The sequence below is a fragment of the Cyprinus carpio genome, chromosome A2 (assembly GCF_018340385.1).
Source record: "Cyprinus carpio isolate SPL01 chromosome A2, ASM1834038v1, whole genome shotgun sequence".
In the NCBI taxonomy this organism is placed as follows: domain Eukaryota; kingdom Metazoa; phylum Chordata; class Actinopteri; order Cypriniformes; family Cyprinidae; genus Cyprinus; species Cyprinus carpio.
Genome location: NC_056573.1, coordinates 18,134,677 through 18,159,355, shown reverse-complemented (window position 1 = coordinate 18,159,355; position 24,679 = coordinate 18,134,677). Strand labels below are relative to the sequence as shown.

At 33.9% G+C, this 24,679-nt stretch overlaps 5 gene segments (V, D, J or C); all 5 read left to right on the top strand.

Moving 5' to 3' along the window:
- Window positions 1-7,696: 7,696 nt before the first annotated feature.
- LOC122148790 lies at window positions 7,697-8,351 on the top strand (the record flags this gene model as incomplete). The annotated part of the segment is given in 2 exon segments: window positions 7,697-7,905; window positions 8,047-8,351. Coding segments are annotated over 2 exon segments (345 nt in total), but the record flags the coding sequence as incomplete, so codon positions are not given.
- A 4,143-nt stretch (window positions 8,352-12,494) lies between these two features.
- Window positions 12,495-13,338, top strand: LOC122148786. The segment is given in 2 exon segments: window positions 12,495-12,758; window positions 12,887-13,338. Coding segments are annotated over 2 exon segments (420 nt in total).
- A 2,316-nt stretch (window positions 13,339-15,654) lies between these two features.
- On the top strand, window positions 15,655-16,563 carry LOC109068882. The segment is given in 2 exon segments: window positions 15,655-15,734; window positions 15,857-16,563. Coding segments are annotated over 2 exon segments (465 nt in total).
- Window positions 16,564-20,958: 4,395 nt separating this feature from the next.
- Window positions 20,959-21,785, top strand: LOC109100270. The segment is given in 2 exon segments: window positions 20,959-21,284; window positions 21,412-21,785. Coding segments are annotated over 2 exon segments (420 nt in total).
- A 1,988-nt stretch (window positions 21,786-23,773) lies between these two features.
- On the top strand, window positions 23,774-24,457 carry LOC109100261. The segment is given in 2 exon segments: window positions 23,774-23,877; window positions 23,999-24,457. Coding segments are annotated over 2 exon segments (465 nt in total).
- The last annotated feature ends 222 nt before the right edge of the window (window positions 24,458-24,679 follow it).

Here is a 24,679-nt window from a genome sequence, read left to right as displayed (position 1 = left end):
GTTATGCCGAGCAGAGGATAGTGTACGGTGGCCAGGGAGATGCAAAACAAATCACAATTCTGAAAACAAAATAAATTACAAACGCAAATGCAAATCTACAAAACAAAATAACAATTCAGAAAACACAACAACAATTCAGAAAACATTATAACAAGTCAGAAAACACAACGACAAATTTGAAAACAAAATAACAAGTCCGAAAACAAAATAACAAGTCAGAAAACGATGTATACCTAGACGAATTGAAACTGTAGGGGCAAGTAAAACACAACAACAAATCATTTGATTAATGCACATGATGGTCACTACAGCCCATTCAACTCTTTGCAATGATTTGATTAATGAAATTGTTTGTCACTACAGCCCATTCTAATGAACTTTGTTTGTTCTGCTATCCATAAAAGTGCAACCTGATATGTGCACATGATGGTCACTACAGCCCATTCAACTCTTTGCAATGTAGCCTACTTTATAGATTTATATTTTTATAATTTATATTTATACATTTGTATGTGTAGTGAATGTTTTTTTAGTTTAGATAGTGACTTTTTTTTTTGTTTTTAGGAAGAGTCGTTATAAACTACTATGTTTGAGTCATTTGGATGTGAAATGAATGGTACTTTAGGGTGTTAATTGCTGATTTTAGATTTTAATGTTTGGGGATTATTGTTTAAGTGAGGATTTTAGAGAATATTTTTTTTGTTTTGATAATGAAATGTTCATGTCAACATTTGCAGTAGTCTTATTAATATAATCTCTCCTAATAGCATTTCAAGGTAAGATTTCAACTCATTTTCACTTTAAAGTGGTTTCACTGTATACAATTCAGAATTCTGATTGTAAAAATGCTCACTGCTTTCTTAATTGTTTTCAGGTGTTAGCAATGCTAAAGACATTGTATTTCCCAAGAATGATACAGTAATTGCTAAAGCAGATGAAAAAGTTATCCTATCTTGTAGCTACACTGGAACCATTTATGATTTATATTGGTACCGTCAAAACCCTGGATCAGCACCTCAGTTCCTCATAATGGAATTGTCTGGATTCATAACACACGCTACTCCTCGGGTTCCTGGGTTAACAATGGCCAACAGAAAAGACATCAAACGCATGGAGCTGGAGATCTTCCCTGCAGCAGTAGCATATTCTGCTCTGTACTACTGTGCTGTGCAGCCCACAGTGAAAGAAAATCCTCTGACTCCATACAAAAACCACAGTGACCCTTCACAAAAACAGATATACAGAAATATTTCTCACCCTACTTATATAGACCGAAAAAAAAAATATTCACTCATTTTAACTTTATACATATTTGTGATTATAGTTTGAGTGTCAAGACATATTCCTTGATGGTAAGATGGTATTTACCTAACAAACAAAAAACTTATTTCATTCAATTTATTAACAGGACCTCAGTGCTGTTTTGTAGGTTGCAAAGATTCTGTTAATATATTTAATATTTTAAGTCACTGATACAATGACTGTTCATAAGAAAATTCAAATATTATTATCCACTATAACTGAATATTCATATACTCTAATTCTTGGTGATATGGAAATTACTGAATGTGAGCATGTCTAGTATTTACGGAAAAGTGAAAAGAATGAGCATGTATTAATCCAATCAAGTACATGTTCCAATTTCAGAGTACATACACGTCATTTTTTCTGTCTCTCTCTCTCTCAGAATAAAAGCTTGACCAGAATATGAGCTTAAGGTTTTCACCTTTGGTTTCAGATGAGCATGTCCCTTATATACAAAAAAGGGGGGGATGCTGGCAAAGGACAATTCCACAATAGCATAATAAACAATAGCAACAAAAATCAAATTGTAAATAATTATTATTTCTTCAGCTAGAACTTGTGAGAATGCATAAAGATTTTATTTTCACTGCAGTGTAATTTAATTAAGGGAGTACTAGTTTCAAAAGAAAACCAGACATTAGACAGATGTGTGTCTGTTCTCCTCCACTTGGGGGAGATGTTTTAACAAAATATATAAAGCTCCACTCTTACCATCAGGACTTCACAAGGAGTTTGAGCATCTCAGCAAGTTCCAGTTAGATTCAAGAGAACATACTTCTGGGTGTCTTTTATATCTTGATTACAATGAGAAGCTGTTTGGAAACTCTTCTAATCCTGTTTGCAACTTGCTTGGGTATTGTACCATATTGTATGCATGTATTTTCTCTTTCCTGTCAGTTTCAAATAGATTTATACACCAACTTATTAAATAATTTTCTCTCCTCACAGAATGCAGAGGACAAGACTCTGTTAATCAGCCCAAAAGTTTTCAATCATATGAAGAGGATGATGCAGTAACTTTGGATTGTAAATACAATACTACAAGCCAAAACCCTACTCTACTCTGGTACAGACAAAACAGCCATGACTCTCCTCCAAAATATATTCTACGGAGACATAAATTTGGAGATGGAGATGAAGCCATTGAGTTCAAGGGACGATTTCACTCCAGACATGATTCTACTTCAAGATCAGTTCCTCTGACAATTCAAAATCCACGCGTGTCTGACTCTGCTCTGTACTACTGTGCTCTGCAGCCCACTGTGACGACAGGGTATTCAGTGCTTGAACAAAAACCTACTTGAGCTTATAACTTTAGTCAAATCAGACAAGTGGACATGAGGTTAAAAAGTTATAGCCTATTTAGACAAACATGAAAATCCAGTGAAGCAGATGAAAAGAATAAGCACCAGGATAATACAGTAGTTTTATTGTGCCATGAAAACTGTTCTACAATACCCCACACAGACACCTGACTGAGATTACTGTAAAATATTACAAATTTATGCAGTAATCAAAAAGCAGAATCAAAACACATCATGTTTTTGTAATCCACAAACAGGGAATGTAGTAACAGCTGTGAATTTAGGGAATAAAAAGAGTCCCATAGCATGTGAATATAATTTAGCATGTATTGCATATTCTTCTCATGTAAGCTTGTTTGTTAGGTTATTTCTTCTCATATTATGTTGTGTTTATAAGTCTCATTAAAAATTATAGAAACTCATATATGAGCAAAATAGTCATAGAATATTGGCAATAAGCAGCAAAATGAAGAACACAAATGCATTTTCAAAACAGCTACATGCATACTCGTTTCATATTTTCTTAGGTGCTTCAGATTTAATGTCAGGACAGAAGGAGGAGTTTAGCACAGACTCTACACAGCTGAGTAGAGATGAACCGTGTGGAGCAGCTGCTCAGTTTTTAGCTTGTTCTTACTAGTTCAGTGAGTGAACATTATTATGCTGCTGTTATCAACTGAAGGTATAATATTGTAAAAGTAAAAGCAAAAGCATTTTATTCAGACAGAAGTGTTTGAAAAATACATTTAACACCACATTTATTTGAAGGTTCCAAAGCCTCAGAAGTCATCACTCCAAAAAGAGACAGAGAATTTGCTCTTGAGGGTGACAATGTGACACTCTCCTGTAACTACAGCAGTTCTGCTCGTGGTGTTCACTGGTATCGTCATTATGCAGGATCACCACCACAGTTCCTCATACTGGAATAGTCAGGGGTAGCAACTCCAGCTAATCCACCCGTTCCAGGAATAACCATCAATCACAGAAAAACAGAAGGCCATGTGGATCTGAAGATCTCCTCTGCTGCTGTATCAGACTCTGCTCTGTACTACTGTGCTCTGCAGCCCACAGTGACAGGAAACCCTATGGCATTGTACAAAAACACTGTACAAAAACAGTTTTCATATGCTTATGGAGCCTTGATAGAAATGTGAAAACCACAGCTTGAGTAAAACAAATTTCCAAAAAAAAAGGACAGCTCCTACTGATATCAAGTAACACACACTATTGTAAGCTTTACTGGTACAGACAGTAACTCAGAAGGGATTTTCCATTGAAATCCCACATAATAATTACCATGAACACATCCACTGTAGGATCAGAGACAGATGATCTGCTTCATAAATTCATAAATTCAGGACTATAGTTTTAAATTTAAATCATTTTAATTTTAAACTAAATTGTAACAAACATAAACATGCTTTCTGCAAATCTGGATAATTATTGTTAGAGAACCCTCATTTCTGTCTATAACATGCTAAATAAATTTCTGTCATGTTTATGTTTAAGATTACACCCCTAAAATATGTCACTGAAATGTGTTGTACCTTGTCATTTATCTCTCTATCTATATTTATTCATATTCTTATTTCTATTCAGTATGTGTGAGTGTGTTATAAATAACATTTCATAATGTATATTGTGTGAGATGAGGGCTGAATGTTGTCAATCTGAGTGGGAAGAGTTTAGCACAGATGTTGTACAATAGGACTGTCAGCATTTCACAAGTCTTTTTAGATCATCTGATGTTTCTTTGTGCCTACTGTTCACACCTGATTATTGTGCCAAAATGTTTATCTATTTAATTTTATTACTATCATCAGCTTAAGATAGGATATTGCCACATATGCTTAAACATTCTTAGAAAACATTTTAGGATGAAAACATTGATTTTTTTAAAGACAAAATTCAGGTTTTGTGTAATTTGTAAATAATGATTCCCTAGTGGAAACAAGAAGTTTGTTTGAAAATTCTGACTTCTCAGAAATGCATTTTTAGCTAACCAAGCTAATAACAACATTGCATTATTACGTATATACATTTTATTGCATTTAAATGGAGAATGTATATTTAAAAGAGGAAATACATTTCAGATGTAATGTTTCTTTACGCTTTAAATGCAGGTTCCAGAGCAGCAGAAGTCATCACACCATACAGTGATTATCAGTTTGCTGATGAGGGTGAGAGTCTGACACTCTCTTAGTACACTGGTTCTGTTCGAGTTCTTCACTGGTATCAGCAATATGCAGGTACACCACCAAAGTTCCTCATACTGGATTCCTATGGGGAAGTTACTAAAGCTGATCCTCCAGTTGCTGGAGTCTCAATCCATCACAGAATAGACAACAGTAGTGTGGATCTGAAGATCTCCTCTGCTGCTGTCACTGACTCTGCTCTGTATACTGTGCTCTGGAGCCCACAGTGAAAGGAAGGAAATCCACTGTATGCTGTACAAAAAGGTGTTTAAATAAGACTGAAAGCGAGAGGTTAGGTGAGGTTTTATGTTTTTAAAAAATCACACAGATATTTCTTATAAAGTTCTTATATTAGTAGATCCTTACGAAACTGTCATACTATAAAAATGTTCTGTGGCTAAAAGTGGAAGATTATCACTTTTATGAGGACATAAAACATATGTGAGCCCAACAATTAGATGATTGTAATCAGAAGTACATGTCAATAAAAGTGACCATTTTAGATGGCACATTTTAAAGCACACAGTGAACTGGACAAAACATGCTGTTCTGAGCTCCAACAGAAGGGGGCAACATTATATCACAAGCTGTATTATTCACACAAAACAAGCACCTGACGTCTATAAGAGACACATTTGAAAGCACAGAACATGTTTCATATTTCACTAACCCACACGCACATTATTCATGCACAACAGAACTTGACTCAGTCTCAGTACTTTCATTCAACCACCAGCTACTCTCATATTTTTATTCATTTTATAAAGCCACATTCAGCATAATTTGGAACTAATAAATCAGTAAGTTAATAACAATAATCTAATTAATCAATTTAATAAGTACTAGAAACAAAAATCTGATCCTTAGACTTCAGTTAAGATGGAAGAGAGGCAGATGATACTCATAATGCTCATCACAGTTTCAGGTAAATATACTTTTAATCACAATAAGTTATATTTTTTGAACCAATTTATTGAATCTAATATCATTTTTAATGGAAAAAACTTCATTACATCAGGGTATTTTAAAATATAATTCACTGCATTTCAGTCGGTTTTGCTGATAGAATTGGACCAAGAGAAGGAGACACTAATATAATCAGAGAAGAAGGAGAGTCTGTGACACTGAGCTGCACATATGAAACAACCAGCAATAATATTTGGCTCTTCTGGTACAGACAATATCCAAACAGAGAACCAGAATATATACTGTATAAAGGCGCTCGATCATGGAGCAGTGAGAATATACCAGATGGTTTCCAGTCAACTACATCCTGGTCATCCACTGAACTTACTATTTTAAAAGCAGCTCTGTCAGATTCAGCTCTTTATTACTGTGCACTTAATGTAGAAGCCCAGTGATGCAAAATACCAGAGAGTCTTTACAAAAACTCACACAAAATTAATGCTTTGAAGAGTCATTAAGCAATCAGTATCAAAACACATCATGTTTTTATAAACCACAAACAGGGAATGTGGTAACAGCTGTGAATTTGGGTGGTTAAAAAAGTTGTATAAGGGCATGTGAATATAATATAGCATGCATCACATGGTTTCACATTATCACTTCTATATTTTTTATTCTTCTCATTTTATGTTGTTTAAATTCCTAAGGATATCATTTAAAATGATCTGAAATCAATTAAATCCTTGTAAAACAACAACAACAAAACAAAACACACACACACACACACACACACACAAAAAAAAAAACTTATTTACAATCATGATTATGATTTTTTTTATTCATGTTTATGTTTTTTGTTTTTCATGTGTAGTTTTACAATAAAACATTACATAAAAATATGAACAACACTTTCTGACAGAGGCTTCTTAGGTTAATCAGCATATTTGACTAAATATGGTCTAAATTCTATTGAGGCTAATGAAAAATATGAATTACTGTAGGTGGTAAGTTATCATCACAAGCACATTCAGAATCAGAGATCTCAGATCTGTGATCAGAGAGAGATGATCTGCTTTATTAATTCAGGACTGCAGCTTTAAGAGAAGGTACTATCTGCAGACACCTTCAGCTAGACAATAAATGAATATTTAGTTCAGTAACACTCTGTCATGCTGATGAATCTGAAAACCATAATTTTGAAAATGATACTTTGTTTTATGCCTTTGCTTTGATCTCTTTCATTTCAACCCTCATAATTTTCTTGATCTGGTCATTTGTAAGTCTTATGAGGATAGAAATGTTGATAATTTCATCTGCAGCTCTAAGTTTTGAAAATTTCATCACACCAGTTGCAACTTATATGCTACGGACAGAAGGGGACATTATAAGTCTTTCATAGTTACTCCTCAGCAAGAAATTTCTGGGGACAGGAGATTAACAGAACCTAAGAACAGAGCGTCAGGATTATTTTGTGATAATTATATCTTTGTGGCTGGAGAAAATTATAATCACTCCCTTGGTTTCAAATACGACCTCAGTGAGCATTCAAATGGGCTCAAGTTACTGTACAGCTTGTGATGTGAACAGTAACAGTAATATGATCATTCTTATTAAGGAAAAGCAAAATTATTCAGATTTTATTTTATATGAGTCTAGGAAGCATGCAAACATTTCATTAGCCAGTTTAGTGCAAATACAAATAAGGGTGATTTAGAATAAATATTATATGATTTACTGTGTATGTAGACAAACACACCAGACCAATGTCAGTGTTTTAAGTTTTACCAGTAGAGGACGACATGTTAAAATGTACAGAACACATACCAATGACTCTTGTAGCATTTGTTAGATGCCTTGTGTTATCCTCTGAATGGTTTCAGCTGTACTTATTTGATGGTTAAGATGTTTTTTGTTTTTATTGCATAATTCTAAAAGATAAAAGATTTTATTTCACATTTTATTTAGTTAGTAGTCAGTAGACTATTAGTAAATTCAAGTTCAGGAATTGTCACAGATTCAAAAGATTCAAAAGGATCATTGTGTTTTAATGGGAGTGCAGTTTCTAGGGGAGGTGCTATCTGGAGACATCATCTGCTAGACAGTGAAGGTTTGCTGTCTAACAGTCTGTGCGGCAGGGGAACTAATCCACTGCATAATGGTGCTCAGCTTTTTACTTTTCTTCTGCACTCTTGCATGTAAGAATTTTATGTTTACATTTTTACATTATTATATATTTTCATATTTTCCATTCTATTTAATTGTATTTTTTCTTTTTGGTATCTTGTGCTTTTTAATTTCATGACAATGGAGTTAATATGACTAAATCTGATTCATAGGTGTCAGTTTTGGGAATGTCATCACGCCAGTCCAAACTGAGGTGTTTTGGACAGAGGGACGCAATATAACTCTGTCCTGTAACTACTCTTCAGCGATTAGTCTGCAGTGGTATCGCCAATATCACGGTTCAGCTCCTGAATTTCTTTTGATAATCCTACATGGGACAGGGAAAGTTTCACAGAAGTCTAACATTGTGGAAACAGATCCTCGATTCTCTGGAAAACTGAATGAAAAGAAAACCCGTGTGGATCTGGAGATCTCCTCTGCTAAAGTGACAGACTCTGCTCTGTACTACTGTGCTCTGGAGCCCACAGTGACAGGAAAACAAACTACACTGTACAAAAACCTGACTTATGTTAATCATCCAGTGGGTTAATTATTAATCATCCAGCATATTTCTGTAGACATTTGTTTGTGTTAGCTTAAAAATAATAAATAAATAAATAAATAAATAAATAAATAAATAAATATCAGTAACTTGCTAAAAAAAAAAAAACATTTCTCATGCTTTGATATATAGTTTAAAGTAGTTTTCTGTAGAACCTTGAGAAAACATTTTGTTTATATTTCTAAATAGTCCACAGACAAATGAAAACAAAGTAAAAGTGGCTCAAACATTTACCATTCAAGAAAGCACATTATTTCTAAATAGACACATGCTGTTCTGAGCTCCAACAGAAGGGGGCAACATAATCTCACAAGTTATGTTTCACAAGCATTTCACTGATGTTCACCAATGATGATTAAAAAGTACTATCAACATTTCATTTCAAACACTGAATGTAGTGAATGTCGACTTATGGTTATTAAAGTAATACCCTGGTGAAAGTTTATATTTTCACTTGCTTTGTGTAATTTTGGTAAAGCAAATTCATTAGATTTTCAGGTAAATAAACTGTATTTTATTCACAGCTACAGTAACTTGCAATATACACTAATTCTGTATAAAATCATTATATATGTAATATTATGCATTTCATTTCAGGTGGATTTGCTGATAAAATTCGACCAAGAGAAGGAGACACTAATATAATCAGAGAAGAAGGAGAGTCTGTGACACTGAGCTGCACATATGAAACAACCAGCAATGATATTTGGCTCTATTGGTACAGACAATATCCAAACAGAGAACCAGAATATATACTGAATAAAGGCGCTCGATCACGGAGCAGTGAGAATATACCAGATGGTTTTCAGTCAACTACATCCTGGTCATCCACTGAACTTACTATTTTAAAAGCAGCTCTGTCAGATTCAGCTCTTTATTACTGTGCACTTAATGTAGAAGCCCAGTGATGCAAAATACCAGAGAGGCTTTACAAAAACTTACATGAAAGTAATGCTTTGAAGTGTATTTAATCAATCAGTATCAAAACACATCATGTTTTTATAAACCACAAACAGGGAATGTGGTAACAGCTCTAATTTAGGGGATAAAAAGTCACAGCATGTGAATATAGCATGTATTGCATATACTTCTCATGTAAACTTGTTTGTTAGGTTATCTCTTCTCATATTATGTTGTGTTTATAAGTCTCGTTAAAAATTATAGAAACTCATACATGAGCGAAATAGTCAAAATATTGGCAATGAGCAGCAAAATGAAGAACACAAATGCATTATCAAAACACAAAGAATTAAAAGAAATGAACACATATTTAAACAGCTATTGTATGCATGCTCATTTCATCTTTTCTTAGGTGCTTCAGATTTAATTTCAGGACAGAAGGAGGAGTTTAGCACAGACTCTATACAGCTGAGTAGAGATGAACATCACACAACACTGTATGAAACAGCTGCTCTGTTTTTAGCTTGTTCTTACTAGTTCAGTGAGTGAACATGTTGATCTATATTATTATACTGCTGTCATCAACCGAAGGTATAATATTGTAAAAATAAAAGCATTTTATTCAAATGGAAGTGTTTGAAAATACATTTAACACCACTTTGATTTGCAGATTCCAGAGCCTCAGACGTCATCACTCCAAAAAGAGACAAAGAATTTGCTCTTGAGGGTGACAATGTGACACTCTCCTGTAACTACAGCGGCTCTGTTCGTGGTGTTCACTGGTATCGTCATTATGCAGGATCACCACCACAGTTCCTCATACTGGAATATTCAGAGGTAACAACTCTAGCTAATCCACCCGTTCCAGGAATAACCATCAATCACAGAAAAACAGAAAGCCATGTGGATCTGGAGATCTCCTCTGCTGCTGTATCAGACTCTGCTCTGTACTACTGTGCTCTGCAGCCCACACTGACAGGAAAGCAAACTGCACTGTACAAAAACCTCACTGTATTTTGGGAAAGTATTAAAAGCAAGGATATTTCTACTGATATTTTACTATTCAATGTACATAAAATATCCAGCTAACCAATAAATAATAAAAACTCATTCTTCATGCTTTTATGTCATAATTTAATCAAATGTATAACATTTAATATCCTGCAATTTAAATGGAATTGTAAGCAACATAAATATGCTTTCTGCAAATCTCAATAATTATTGCTATAGAATCCTCATTTCAAGATTATCCCCCTAAAATGTCACTGAAATATGTTGTAACTTGTAATTTATCTGTATCTATGTAATACTATTCTTTATTGATTTTATTAAAAATGTGGGATTGTGTTATAAATAACAGTCTTGTCTGTCATATATTGTGTGAGATGAGGGTTGAATGTTGTCTGAGTAGGAGGAGTTTAGCACATACATTGTGAAATGCAATAAGACTGTCAACATTTCACAAGCCTTATTTGATTAACAGATGTTTCTATGTGTTTCCTGTTCAAACCGGATTATTGTGCCAACATGTTGATTTATTTAATTGCATTACTATCATCAGCTCAAGGTAGGGTATTATTGCATATGTGGACATTTTATTAGTTCACTGTAAAAAAAAAAAAAAAAAAAAGATTTTGAAGTTGTCAATAAAACAAATAATACTGGAGTATTACTATTATTTTAAAAGAAAATATTATACTATATTTTTCTTATATTTAATTTAATGTGTTACTTGCAGTTTCTTTGTAATTAAATGTGAAATTTACAAGCAATTTCTGAGTGAAAAGTTGTTTAACACCAGTTTTTTTTTCAGTCTATAGAACACATTTAGTTTTGTACTTTAATTTAATTCTCTTTTTAAGCAAAAGAGCCTGACTACTGTTTCTCAGAAGCCAATAACAAAATTGTATTTGAATAGATTTGAAAGAGGATGTCAATTTATTTTCTTTCTTTCTCTCTTTTTTATTTTATTTTAAATTTACACTTTAAATGCAGGTGCCAGAGGGGCAGAAGTCATCACTCCATACAGTGATTATCAGTTTGCTGATGAGGGTGAGAGTGTGACACTCTCTTGTAGCTACACTGGTTCTGTTCAAGGTCTTCACTGGTATCAGCAATATGCAGGTTCACCACCAAAATTCCTCATACTGGATTATTATGGGGCAGTTACAAAAGCTGATCCTCCAGTTGCTGGAGTCTCAATCCATCACAGAAAATACAACAGTAGTGTGGATCTGAAGATCTCCTCTGCTGCTGTCACTGACTCTGCTCTGTACTATTGTGCTCTGGACAGGGGCGTCGGATTTGGGGTAAAACCAGTACTGATTACCAGGGCCCAAAAGGAAGAGAGGGCCCTTGAAAAGTCTGGAATATATTTTATTTTACCTGGATTTTTTCATTTCCTAATTAAATTCAGATGAAATGTAAATTTTGTGTATTGGCTGAATAACTTGGTTGATTGACTGACGGTCTCATGATCCCACCCCCCTTGCTAATGCGCCAAATGGTTTAGTCCATCTGCAGCAGTTTGTTCATGTAGGGATTAAAAAAATTAAATAGTACTGGGGGGGGGGGGGGCATGGGGGCCCATCAGGACTGCCTATGCATAGGGCCCAGGATCTTGTGCAACGCCCCTGGCTCTGGAGCCCACAGTGAAAGGAAATCCACTGTATGCTGTACAAAAAGCTGTTTAAATAAGACTGTCAGAAAGAAAGCGAGAGATGGGGTGAGGTTTTATGTACGGTGAAAAATCACATAGATACTAAAGATATATATTAGTAGATCCTTGAAACTGTCATACTGTGAAAATGTTATGTTGTTGAATGTGTGAGATTGTAAGTTTTTTGATTTTATGAGGACATAAATCATTTATGCATAACATGTGTAAGCACAACCATCAAATGATTGTAAATATAAATTGAAATGTCAATAAAAATAATCAATAAAATGTCAATAAAATGTCAATAAAAAATGTCAATAAAAATAACTCAAGCATATTTACCATTTTAAAGAAAACAGTAAAGCAACTGGACAAAACATGCTGTTTTGAGCTCCAACAGAAGGGGGCAACATTATCTCACAAGCTGTATTATTCACACAAAACAAGCACCTGACGTCTATAAGAGACACATTTGAAAGCACAGAACATGTTTCATATTTCACTAACCCACACCCACATTATTCATGCACAACAGAACTTGACTCAGTCTCAGTGCTTTCATTCAACCACCAGCTACTCTCATATTTTTATTCATTTTATAAATTTTATAAATAATTTGGAACTAATAAATCAGTATGTTAATAATGATTATATAATAAATCAGTTTAATAAGTACTAGAAATTAAAAATCTGATCTTTAAAGTGGACTTCAGTTAAGATGGAGGAGAGGCAGATGATACTCATAATGCTCATCACAGTTTCAGGTAAATATACTTTTAATCATAGCTATTTTTATTTTTGTGAATCAAATAATTCAATCAAATATAACATTCATTTTTATCAAACAAAAAAAATTACATGATTGTATTTTAAAATATGATTCACTTTTCAGGCGTTTTTGCTGATAGAATTGGACCAAGAGAAGGAGACACTAATATAATCAGAGAAGAAGGAGAGTCTGTGAAACTGAGCTGCACATATGAAACAAACAGCAATGATATTTGGCTCTACTGGTACAGACAATATCCAAACAGAGAACCAGAATATATACTGTATAAAGGCGCTCGATCAAAGAGCAGTGAGGAGGATATACCAGATGGTTTTCAGTCAACTACATCCCAGTCATCCACTGAACTTACTATTTTAAAAGCAGCTCTGTCAGATTCAGCTCTTTATTACTGTGCACTTGAAGTAGCCCAGTGTTACAAAATACCAGAGAAGCTTTACAAAAACTTACATGAAATTAATGCTTTGAAGAGTCTTTAATCAATCAGTATCAAAACACATCATGTTTTTATAAACCAAAAACAGTGAATGTGGTAACAGCTGTGAATTTAGAAGATTAAAAAGGTTGCATAAGTGCATGTGAATACAATTTAGCATGCATTGCATGGTTCTTATGTCTTATGTCATCTCTTTTCTCATTTGTATTCATTTCTAAGGATGTCATTAAAATGATCTATAATCAATTAAATTCTCATGAAAAAAAAAAACAATTTTACATGATTGATTATAAATGTTAATTGTTCTTCAGATGTCACTTTTTTGAATGTCACACTAGCCCAAATAATAAAAAGGAGCAAACAATAAAAACCTTCAAAAAAGTGAAACAATAAAGATGTTACATAAAAATATGAACAGCACTTTCTGACAACGATTCTTAGATGAAACAGTATACTGGCTAAAATGCCAAAATGTATCATCATAAACACATTCAGGATCAGAGATCACCAATCTAAGATAAAAAGAGATGATCTGCATCATAAATTCAGGACTGCAGTTTTAAGAGGAGGTGTTAGAGACCAGCTTTTAAATTGTGCGTTACACATGCCACTAACCACACCCATAATATTAATACACAAATGGAACTTCACTCAGTGCATTAATTTAATGTACTGGATATCACAAAACATTCATTCACACTATAAAGCAATATTCACGTACAGTTTTCTAAATCTAACAGTAATAGAAATACAAACTACATCTGGACTACATGGAGAAGCAAATGCTATTCGTGATTCTCATTGTAGATACAGGTAAATAATGCTAAATCACACTAAACCCAATTCTAGGCTGAACAATCAATATTCCATTTTAATGCAAAGCAAACCTCACTCTGATGTTTATATATGTACACACACACACACACACACACACACATATATATATATATATATAGTAAGGACATTTATAATAGGGGTGCACAATATATATTGGCCGATAATTAATGGGGATCTTGTCAGTAAAGCCGGTTCTCTAATCAGCGGTAAATTCCATCAGGTGTGTGATTTCACATAGAGCAGCTGTTCCTACACAGAGCCGTTGTTAACAGACAAGCTGCGCAAATTCACGTTCATTATCAGCTTGAACAAAATTCATAAAGTTCATTAACATTTTGAACAAAAATCTGAAAAAAGACTTATGAATTGGTTTCAGAATGATAATCAAAATGTAGAGTCGATCACCACCCCAAAGCTTGACTGTAATTATTACCTCTTCATCGGCCGACATTTTATTCCACAATGTTACAGTTTTGATGCTGTTTCATATCAGATGACCTAGCGCCCTCTATCGTATAACAATGAAAACACGGATTCTAGGAGTACAAGTATAGTTCAAATATATTTAAACTTTTTTGTTTGTATAAGTTGAGTATACTTAAATGTCATTTTAAGTATATTTCTGAGAAGTACATAAAAAGTAAACTAAAAGCATACTTTCCTATTTTTAGTTTAAATGAAGTATACTAATAGCACACTTGAATAAACTTCTTTTTCGTAAGGGATGTTTTATTGAAACTATCCTGATTAGAGATTCTAGATCATGATGTATTAAAAAAAAAATTAATTTCAGGTGGATTTGCAGACAAAATTGCACCAAGAGACGAATATACCAATACAATCAAGAAAGAAAAATAATGTTTTGCTTTACTGGTACAGACAGTATCCTAATAGAGAACCTCAATATTTGTTGTTTAAAAGTTCTCGCTCGTCTGGTGAAGGGAATGTATCTGACAGACACTTTAAGATAACTATATCGCCTACATTCACTTCACTCACCATTACAAATGTGAATCTATCAGATTCAGCTCTCTATTACTGTGCTCTAAATGTAGGAGCCCAGTGATACAAACTCCACAGATGCTTTACAAAAACACACACATAATAAGCGTGTCAGTGATCCACCACAACTATGTGTCTTAGACAACAGGATGCGGTCAAACCTGCTGAAGAAAAAAACAGTAAAATGTTTGTTAGGTCCACCTCTTTCAGATTTCTCAACCTTGTTGAGGAACTTAACAATAACAATGAACATAACATAACATAAAATTTGTAAAAAAAAAAAAAAAAAAAAAAAAAAACTTTGTTAACTCCTTGTTCTCATAACAGGTAATTTTTAAAGTGTTGTTTACATATACACAACTATTGAAAAGTCAGATTTATTTTTAAATTAATAGTTTTATTCAGCAAAGACGCATTAAATTGATCAGAAGTGACATTTATAATGTAACAGAAGATTTCTATTTCAAATAAACTCTTTATATTTTGAAATGGTTTTCCATGCATTGCAGTTTATGAATTACAGCTTTAAGGGGAGGGGCTATAGAGAAATTCTCATTGGAGAAAAAAAAGAAAAATGAAATGCTTACTTCAGTAACAGTAACAGGTGTTGCAGATTAACTTGTATATTGTCCTGAACAATGATACTCTTTGTTTTTATTTTGCTTTTTTCTCTTGCAGGTATGTATTCTGTTTCAGACTGGCATGCTTTTTGTTTATCATTTGCTTATCTGTTTTTCCCTTTTTAGATTAACATGTTAATTTTTTTTAAACAAGCTACATGTTTATATTTCTTTCTGCAGGTGATATTTTTGGGAATGTCATCACACCGGTCTACAGTGAAGTATACAGAACAGAAAAGGACATTACATCTCTCTCCTGTAACTACTCCTCAGCGGCGAGACTATATTGGTATCGTCAATATCCCCAATCGGCTCCTGAATTTCTTTTAGTCATTCTACATGCTACTGGAAATGTTTTACAGAAGTCTGAAGTTGTGGAACTAGATCCTCGATTCTCTGGAAAACTGAATAAAGAGAAAACCCGCACGTATCTTGAAATCTCCTCTGCTAAAGTGACAGACTCTGCTCTGTACTACTGTGCCCTGGAGCCCACAGTGACAGGAAAACAAACAACACTGTACAAAAACCTTTCCTACACAGAGGGTAAAATATACCACATTCAACTGCATCACAGTCAATCTGCAGAAATATGGGAAATAAAATAAATAAATAAAAATAAAATGCAACCTAATGTTTCTGATGTACAGTCCCAATTTTGTTTGGTTGCTTAGATTTTGTATGTGCGGATGGGTTTTAAAGCTGAGACTGATTGTGCTGAAAAGCAACCATTCCACAAGACTACTAAAGCAACACATACTGGGGTTAGGTATTAACTGTAAATAAAAGCTCCATGATTTGTAAGCTATGTATGTGTTACCTAACTCCAAAATCCTAATGTAACCTAATTAAGAAAAAAATAAGTGACAATAATAACAGCAACAATAGAATTCCTACAATGAGATTAGATTGCCATCTGGTGGGCTGGTAATATAGGAGCTGTTAATGATTAACTTTAATGTTTTTTTTTTCTTCTTTGTTTAAAAACTAGCTTCTGATTGCAAAAGTAATCAGATTGATTCCTAGCTAGTGAATTTTGCTCTTTCATGAGATAAAATGTTATTTTAACTAAGAGGTTAAACGATGTACCTTATATTGTTTTAGCTTGAGGTATGGAGCATTGATTGATCGATCTAACTAAACAAACTAAAAAAAAAATGCTTTTTTAAATATTTAAATATGCTCAACAATCTTTATTTAAGTTTTTTGTTTGTTTGTTTGTTTTTTTTGTAGGTAACAGAGCTAAAGATGTCATCACACCATACAGTGATGCAGCATTTGCCACTGAGAGTGAGAGTGTGAAACTCTCTTGTAACTACACTGGTTCTGTTGATAGTCTTCACTGGTATCGGCAATATGCAGGTTCATCACCACAGTTCCTCATTCTGGATTATTCAGGATATGTTACTCATGCTAATCCTCCAGTTTCTGGAATATCCATCAACCACAGAAAAGAAGAGAACAGTGTGGATCTGATCATCTTCTCTGCTGCTGTAACAGACTCTGCTCTCTTCTACTGTGCTTTGAGGCCCACAGTCACAGGAAACATTCAACACACCATACAAAAACATGAAATTGCAAATTTGCAGTGATGTCTATCCATCAGGCATATGAAGGCATATATTCAGAATATATAATTGTGCTCTCAAATTGCAATTTGTTTATGAATTACTCTGAGCTTTGTATTCAAAATACACATCCATTCTTCATTGTTAAAAATGAAATGATTTGACAAGATGAATCGCTAGTGATGGAAGATAACACTATTCTGATGCAAACTATTATGGATTCTATTCACTGTCTTCTTAAAATCTGTGTAATATAGTGTACATTTTGGAAAACAATTCTAAAAAAGTTTTCATAAATTCCTGTCCACTGTACTGTAGTTGGAACAATTTTGCACATTTTAGTCTCCATTTTGAATGCACCAGTTTTTTGATACATGTATATGTTTGTCATCTGCCACTAGGGGGTGAAGTTGCAGCAAAAACAACACATGCAGTTTGAACTGAGTGAATTACAGTATTTACATTCAGAATTCTAATGGTATTTTCTTTAAACAAAGAATACAGAGGGCAGAATAATCAAAGATGTCAAACACAAAGAGACAGTAACTCTGAGCTTTATATAATAGATCAAGTTCAAAAGAGCAAAAGAAAATCCTATTAATCGGAATTGTAAGCAACATAAATATGCTTTCTGCAAATCTGAATAATTATTGCTATAGAATCCTCATTTCAAGATTATCCCCCTAAAATGTCACTGAAATATGTTGTAACTTGTAATTTATCTGTATCAATGTAATACTTTTATTTATTTATTTTATTAAAAATGTGGGATTGTGTTATAAATAACAGTCTTGTCTGTCATATATTGTGTGAGATGAGGGCTGAATGTTGTCTGAGTAGGAGGAGTTTAGCATATACATTGTGAAATGCAATAAGACTGTCAACATTTCACAAGCCTTATTTGATTAACAGATGTTTCTATGTGTCTCCTGTTCAAACCTGATTATTGTGCCAACATGTTGATTTATTTAATTGCATTACTATCATCAGCTCAAGGTAGGGTATTATTGCATATGTGGACATTTTATTAGTTCACTGTAAAAAAATATATATATAATTTGAAGTTGTCAATAAAACAAATAATACTGGAGTATTACTATTCTTTTAAAAGAAAATATTATACTATATTTTTCTAATATTTAATTTAATGTGTTACTTGCAGTTTCTTGGTAATTAAATGTGAAATTTACAAGCAATTTCTGAGTGAAAAGTTGTTCAACACCAGTTTCTTTTTTCAGTCTATAGAACACATTTAGTTTTGTACTTTAATTTAGCTCTCTTTTTAAGCAAAAGAGCCTGGCTACTGTTTCTCAGAAGCCAATAACAAAATTGCATTTTAATAGATTTGAAAGAGGATGTCAATTTATTTTCTTTCTCTCTTTTTTATTTTACTTTAAATTTACACTTTAAATGCAGGTTCCAGAGCGGCAGAAGTCATCACACCATACAGTGATTATCAGTTTGCTGATGAGGGTGAGAGTCTGACACTCTCTTGTAGCTACACTGGTTCTGTTCAAGGTCTTCATTGGTATCGGCAATATGCAGGTTCACCACCAAAGTTCCTCATACTGGATTATTATGGGGCAGTTACAAAAGCTGATCCTCCAGTTGCTGGAGTCTCAATCCATCACAGAATACACAACAGTAGTGTGGATCTGAATATCTCCTCTGTTGCTGTCACTGACTCCGCTCTGTACTATTGTGCTCTGGAGCCCACAGTGAAAGGAAGGAAATCCACTGTATGCTGTACAAAAAGCTGTTTAAATAAGACTGTCAGAAAGAAAGCGAGAGATGGGGTGAGGTTTTATGTACGGTGAAAAATCACATAGATAAAGATATTCTTATAAAGTTCTTATATTAGAAGATCCTTAAAAAACTGTCATACTATGAAAATGTTCTGTGGCAGAAAGTGGAAGATTATCACTTATGAGGACATAAATCATTTATGCATAACATGTGTAAGCACAACCATCAAATGATTGTAAATACAAACCCGATTCCAAAAAAGTTGGGACACTGTACAAATTGTGAATAAAAACAGAATGCAATGATGTGGAAATTTCTAATTTTAATATTTTATTCAGAATACAACATAGATGACATATTAAATGTTTAAACTGAGAAAATGTATCATTTTAAGGGAAAAATAAGTTGATTTTAAATTTCATGGCATCAACACATCTCAAAAAAGTTGGGACAAGGCCATGTTTACCACTGTGTGACATCCCTTCTTTTTATAACAGTCTGGAAATGTCTGGGGACTGAGGATACAAGTTGCTCAAGTTTAGGAATAGGAATGTTGCCCCATTCTTGTCTAATACAGGCTTCTAGTTGCTTAACTGTCTTAGGTCTTTTTTGTCGCATCTTCCTCTTTATGATGCACCAAATGTTTTCTATGGGTGAAAGATCTGGACTGCAGACTCACCATTTCAGTACCCAGATCCTTCTTCTACGCAGCCATGATGTTGTAATTGATGCAGTATGTGGTCTGGCATTGTCATGTTGGAAAATAAAAGGTCTTCCCTGAAAGAGACGACGTCTGGATGGGAGCATATGTTGTTCTAGAACTTGCATATACCTTTCAGCATTGATGGTGCCTTTCCAGATGTGTAAGCTGCCCATGCCACACACACTCATGCAACCCCATACCATCAGAGATGCAGGCTTCTGAACTGAGCGCTGATAACAACTTGGGTTGTCCTTGTCCTCTTTAGTCGGGATGACATGGCGTCCCAGTTTTCCAAAAAGTACTTTAAATTTTGATTCGTCTGACCACAGAACAGTTTTTCCACTTTGCCACAGTCCCATTTTAAATGAGCCTTGGCCCAGAGAAAACGCCTGCACTTCTGGATCATGTTTAGATATGGCTTCTTTTTTGACCTATAGAGTTTTAGCCGGCAATGGCGGATGGCACGGTGGATTGTGTTCACCGAAAATGTTTTCTGGAAGCATTCCTGAGCCCATGTTGTGATTTCCATTACAGTAGCATTCCTGTATGTGATGCAGTGCCGTCTAAGGGCCCGAAGATCACAGGCATCCTGTATGGTTTTCCGGCCTTGACCCTTACACACAGAGATTGTTCCAGATTCTCTGAATCTTTGGATGATATTATGCACTGTAGATGATGATAACTTCAAACTCTTTGCAATTTTTCTCTGAGAAGCTCCTTTCTGTTATGTCTCCACTATTTTTCGCCACAGCATTGGGGGAATTGGTGATCCTCTGCCCATCTTGACTTCTGAAAGACACTGCCACTCTGAGAGGCTCTTTTTATACCCAATCATGTTGCCAATTGACCTAATAAGTTGCAAATTGGTCCTCCAGCTGTTCCTTATATGCACATATAACTTTTCTGGCCTCTTATTGCTACCTGTCCCAACTTTTTTGGAATGTGTAGCTCTCATGAAATCCAAAATGAGCCAATATTTGGCATGACATTTCAAAATGTCTCACTTTCAACATTTGATATGTTATCTATATTCTATTGTGATTAATTTATAAGTTTTTTGTTTTTGTGATTTGTTAATTTTTCTTTTTTTTTTTTAATCTGTATATTTTCAGTGTTTTTTTTTTTTTGGGTTTGTGTTTGTATATGTATATAAAAATAACTCAAACATATTTACCATTTTAAAGCACACAGTGAACTGGACAAAACATGCTGTTCTGAGCTTCAACAGAAGGGGGCAACATTATCTCACAAGCTGTTTTATTCACACAAAACAAGCACCTGACGTCTATAAGAGACACATTTGAAAGCACAGAACGTTTCATATTTCACTAAGCCACACCCACATTATTCATGCACAACAGAACTTGACTCAGTCTCAGTGCTTTCATTCAACCATCAGCTACTGTCATATTTTTATTCATTTTATAAAGCCACATTCAGCATAATTTGGAACTAATAAATCGGTATGTTAATAATAATTATATAATAAATACATTTAATAAGTACTAGAAATTAAAAATCTGATCTTTAAAGTGGACTTCAGTTAAGATGGAGGAGAGGCAGATGATACTCATAATGCTCATCACAGTTTCAGGTAAATATACTTTTAATCACAGCTATTTTTATTTTGTGAATCAAATAATTCAATCAAATATAACATTCATTTTTATCAAACAAAAAAAATTACATAATTGTATTTTAAAATATGATTCACTTTTCAGGCGTTTTTGCTGATAGAGTTGGACCAAGAGAAGGAGACACTAATATTATCAGAGAAGAAGGAGAGTCTGTGACACTGAGCTGCACATATGAAACAAACAGCAATGATATTTGGCTCTTCTGGTACAGACAATATCCAAACAGAGAACCAGAATATATACTGTATAAAGGCGCTCGATCACAGAGCAGTGATGAAAATATACCAGATGGTTTTCAGTCAACTACATCCCAGTCATCCACTGAACTTACTATTGTAAAAGCAGCTCTGTCAGATTCAGCTCTTTATTACTGTGCACTTTTAGTAGCCCAGTGTTACAAAATACCAGAGAAGCTTTACAAAAACTTACATGAAATTAATGCTTTGAAGAGTCTTTAATCAATCTGTATCAAAACACATCATGTTTTTATTAACCACAAACAGTGAATGTGGTAACAGCTGTGAATTTAGAAGGTTAAAAAGGTTGCATAAGTGCATGTGAATACAATTTAGCATGTATTACATGGTTCTCATGTCTCATGCCATCTCTTTTCTCATTTGTATACATTTCTAAGGATGTCATTAAAATGATCTATAATCAATTAATTACTGGATATCACAAAACATTCATTCACACTATAAAGCAATATTCAGGTACAGTTTTCTAAATCTAACAGTAATAGAAATACAAACTACATCTGGACTACATGGAGAAGCAAATGCTATTTGTGATTCTCATTGTAGCTACAGGTAAATAATGCTAAATCACACTAAACCCAGTTCTAGGCTGAACAATCAATTTTCCATTTTAATGCAAAGCAAACCTCACCCTGATGTTTATATATGTACACAAACACACACACACACACACACACACACACACACACACACACATACACACACACACACATATATATTGTAAGGACATTTATAATAGGGGTGCACGATATATATCGGCCGATAATTAATGGGGATCTTGTCAGTAAAGCCGGTTCTCTAATCAGCGGTAAATTCCATCAGGTGTGTGATTTCACATAGAGCAGCTGTTCCTTCACAGAGCCGTTGTTAACTGACAAGCTACGCAAATCCACGTTCATTATTAGCTTGAACAAAATTCATAAAGTTCATTAACATTTTGAACAAAAATCTGAAAAAAGACTTATGAATTGGATTCAGAATGATAATCAAAATGTAGATGGAGTCGATCACCACCCCAAAGCTTGACTGTAATTATTACCTCTTCATCGGCCGACATTTTATTCCATAATGTGCAGTTTTGATGCTGTTTCATATCAGATGACCTAGCGCCCTCTATCGTATAACAATGAAAACACGGATTCTAGGAGTACAAGTATAGTTAAAATATATTTTAACTTTTTTGTTTGTATAAGTTGAGTATACTTAAATGTCATTTTAAGTATATTTCTGAGAAGTACATAAAAAGTAAACTAAAAGCATACTTTCCTATTTTTAGTTTAAATGAAGTATACTAATAGCACACTTGAATAAACTTCTTTTTCGTAAGGGATGTTTTATTGAAACTATCCTGATTAGAGATTCTAGATCATGATGTATAAAAAAAAATTTAATTTCAGGTGGATTTGCAGACAAAATTGCACCAAGAAACGAATATACCAATACAATCAAGAAAGAAAAATAATGTTTTGCTTTACTGGTACAGACAGTATCCTAATAGAGAACCTCAATATTTGTTGTTTAAAAAAGTTCTCGCTTGTCTGGTGAAGGGAATGTATCTGACAGACACTTTAAGATAACTATATCGCCTACATTCACTTCACTCACCATTACAAATGTGAATCTATCAGATTCAGCTCTCTATTACTGTGCTCTAAATGTAGGAGCCCAGTGATACAAACTCCACAGATGCTTTACAAAAACACACACATAATAAGTGTGTCAGTGATCCACCACAACTATGTGTCTTAGACAACAGGATGCGGTCAAACCTGGTGAAGAAAAAAACAGTAAAATGTTTGTTAGGTCCACCTCTTTCAGATTTCTCAACCTTGTTGAGGAACAATAACAATGAACATAACATAACATAGCATTTGTAAAAAAGAAAAAGAAAAAAAAAAAAAAACTTTGTTAACTCCTTGTTCTCATAACAGGTAATTTTTGAAGTGTTGTTTACATATACACAACTATTGAAAAGTGAGATTTATTTTTAAATTAATAGTTTTATTCAGCAAAGACGCATTAAATTGATCAGAAGTGACATTTATAATGTAACAGGAGATTTCTATTTCAAATAAACTCTTTATACTGTATTTTGAAATGGTTTTCCATGCATTGCAGTTTATGAATTACAGCTTTAAGGGGAGGGGCTATAGAGACATTCTCATTGGAGAAAAAAAAAAAAAAGAAAAAGGAAATGCTTACTTCAGTAACAGTAACAGGTGTTGCAGATTAACTTGTATATTGTCCTGAACAATGATACTCTTTGTTTTTATTTTGCTCTTTTCTCTTGCAGGTATGTATTCTGTTTCAGACTGGCATGATTTTTGTTTATCATTTGCTTATCTGTTTTTCCTTTTTTAGATTAACATGTTAATTTTTTTAAACAAGCTACATGTTTATATTTCTTTCTGCAGGTGATATTTTGGGGAATGTCATCACACCGGTCTACAGTGAAGTATACAGAACAGAAAAGGACATTACATCTCTCTCCTGTAACTACTCCTCAGCGACGAGTCTATATTGGTATCGTCAATATCCCAGATCGGCTCCTGAATTTCTTTTAGTCATTCTACATGCTACTGGAAATGTTTTACAGAAGTCTGAAGTTGTGGAACTAGATCCTCGATTCTCTGGAAAACTGAATAAAGAGAAAACCCACACGTATCTCGAAATCTCCTCTGCTAAAGTGACAGACTCTGCTCTGTACTACTGTGCCCTGGAGCCCACAGTGACAGGAAAACAAACAACACTGTACAAAAACCTTTCCTACACAGAGGGTAAAGCATATCACAGTCAACTGCATCACAGTCAATCAGCAGAAATATGGGAAATAAAATAAATAAATAAAAATAAAATGCAACCTAATGTTTCTGATTTACAGTCCCAATTTTGTTTGGTTGCTTAGATTTTGTGTATGCGGATGGGTTTTAAAGCTGAGACTGATTGTGCTGAAAAGCAACCATTCCACAAGACTACTAAAGCAACACATACTGGGGTTAGGTATTAACTGTAAATAAAAGCTCCATGATTTGTAAGCTATATATGTGTTACCTAACTCCAAAATCATAATGTAACACAATTAAGAAAAAATAAGT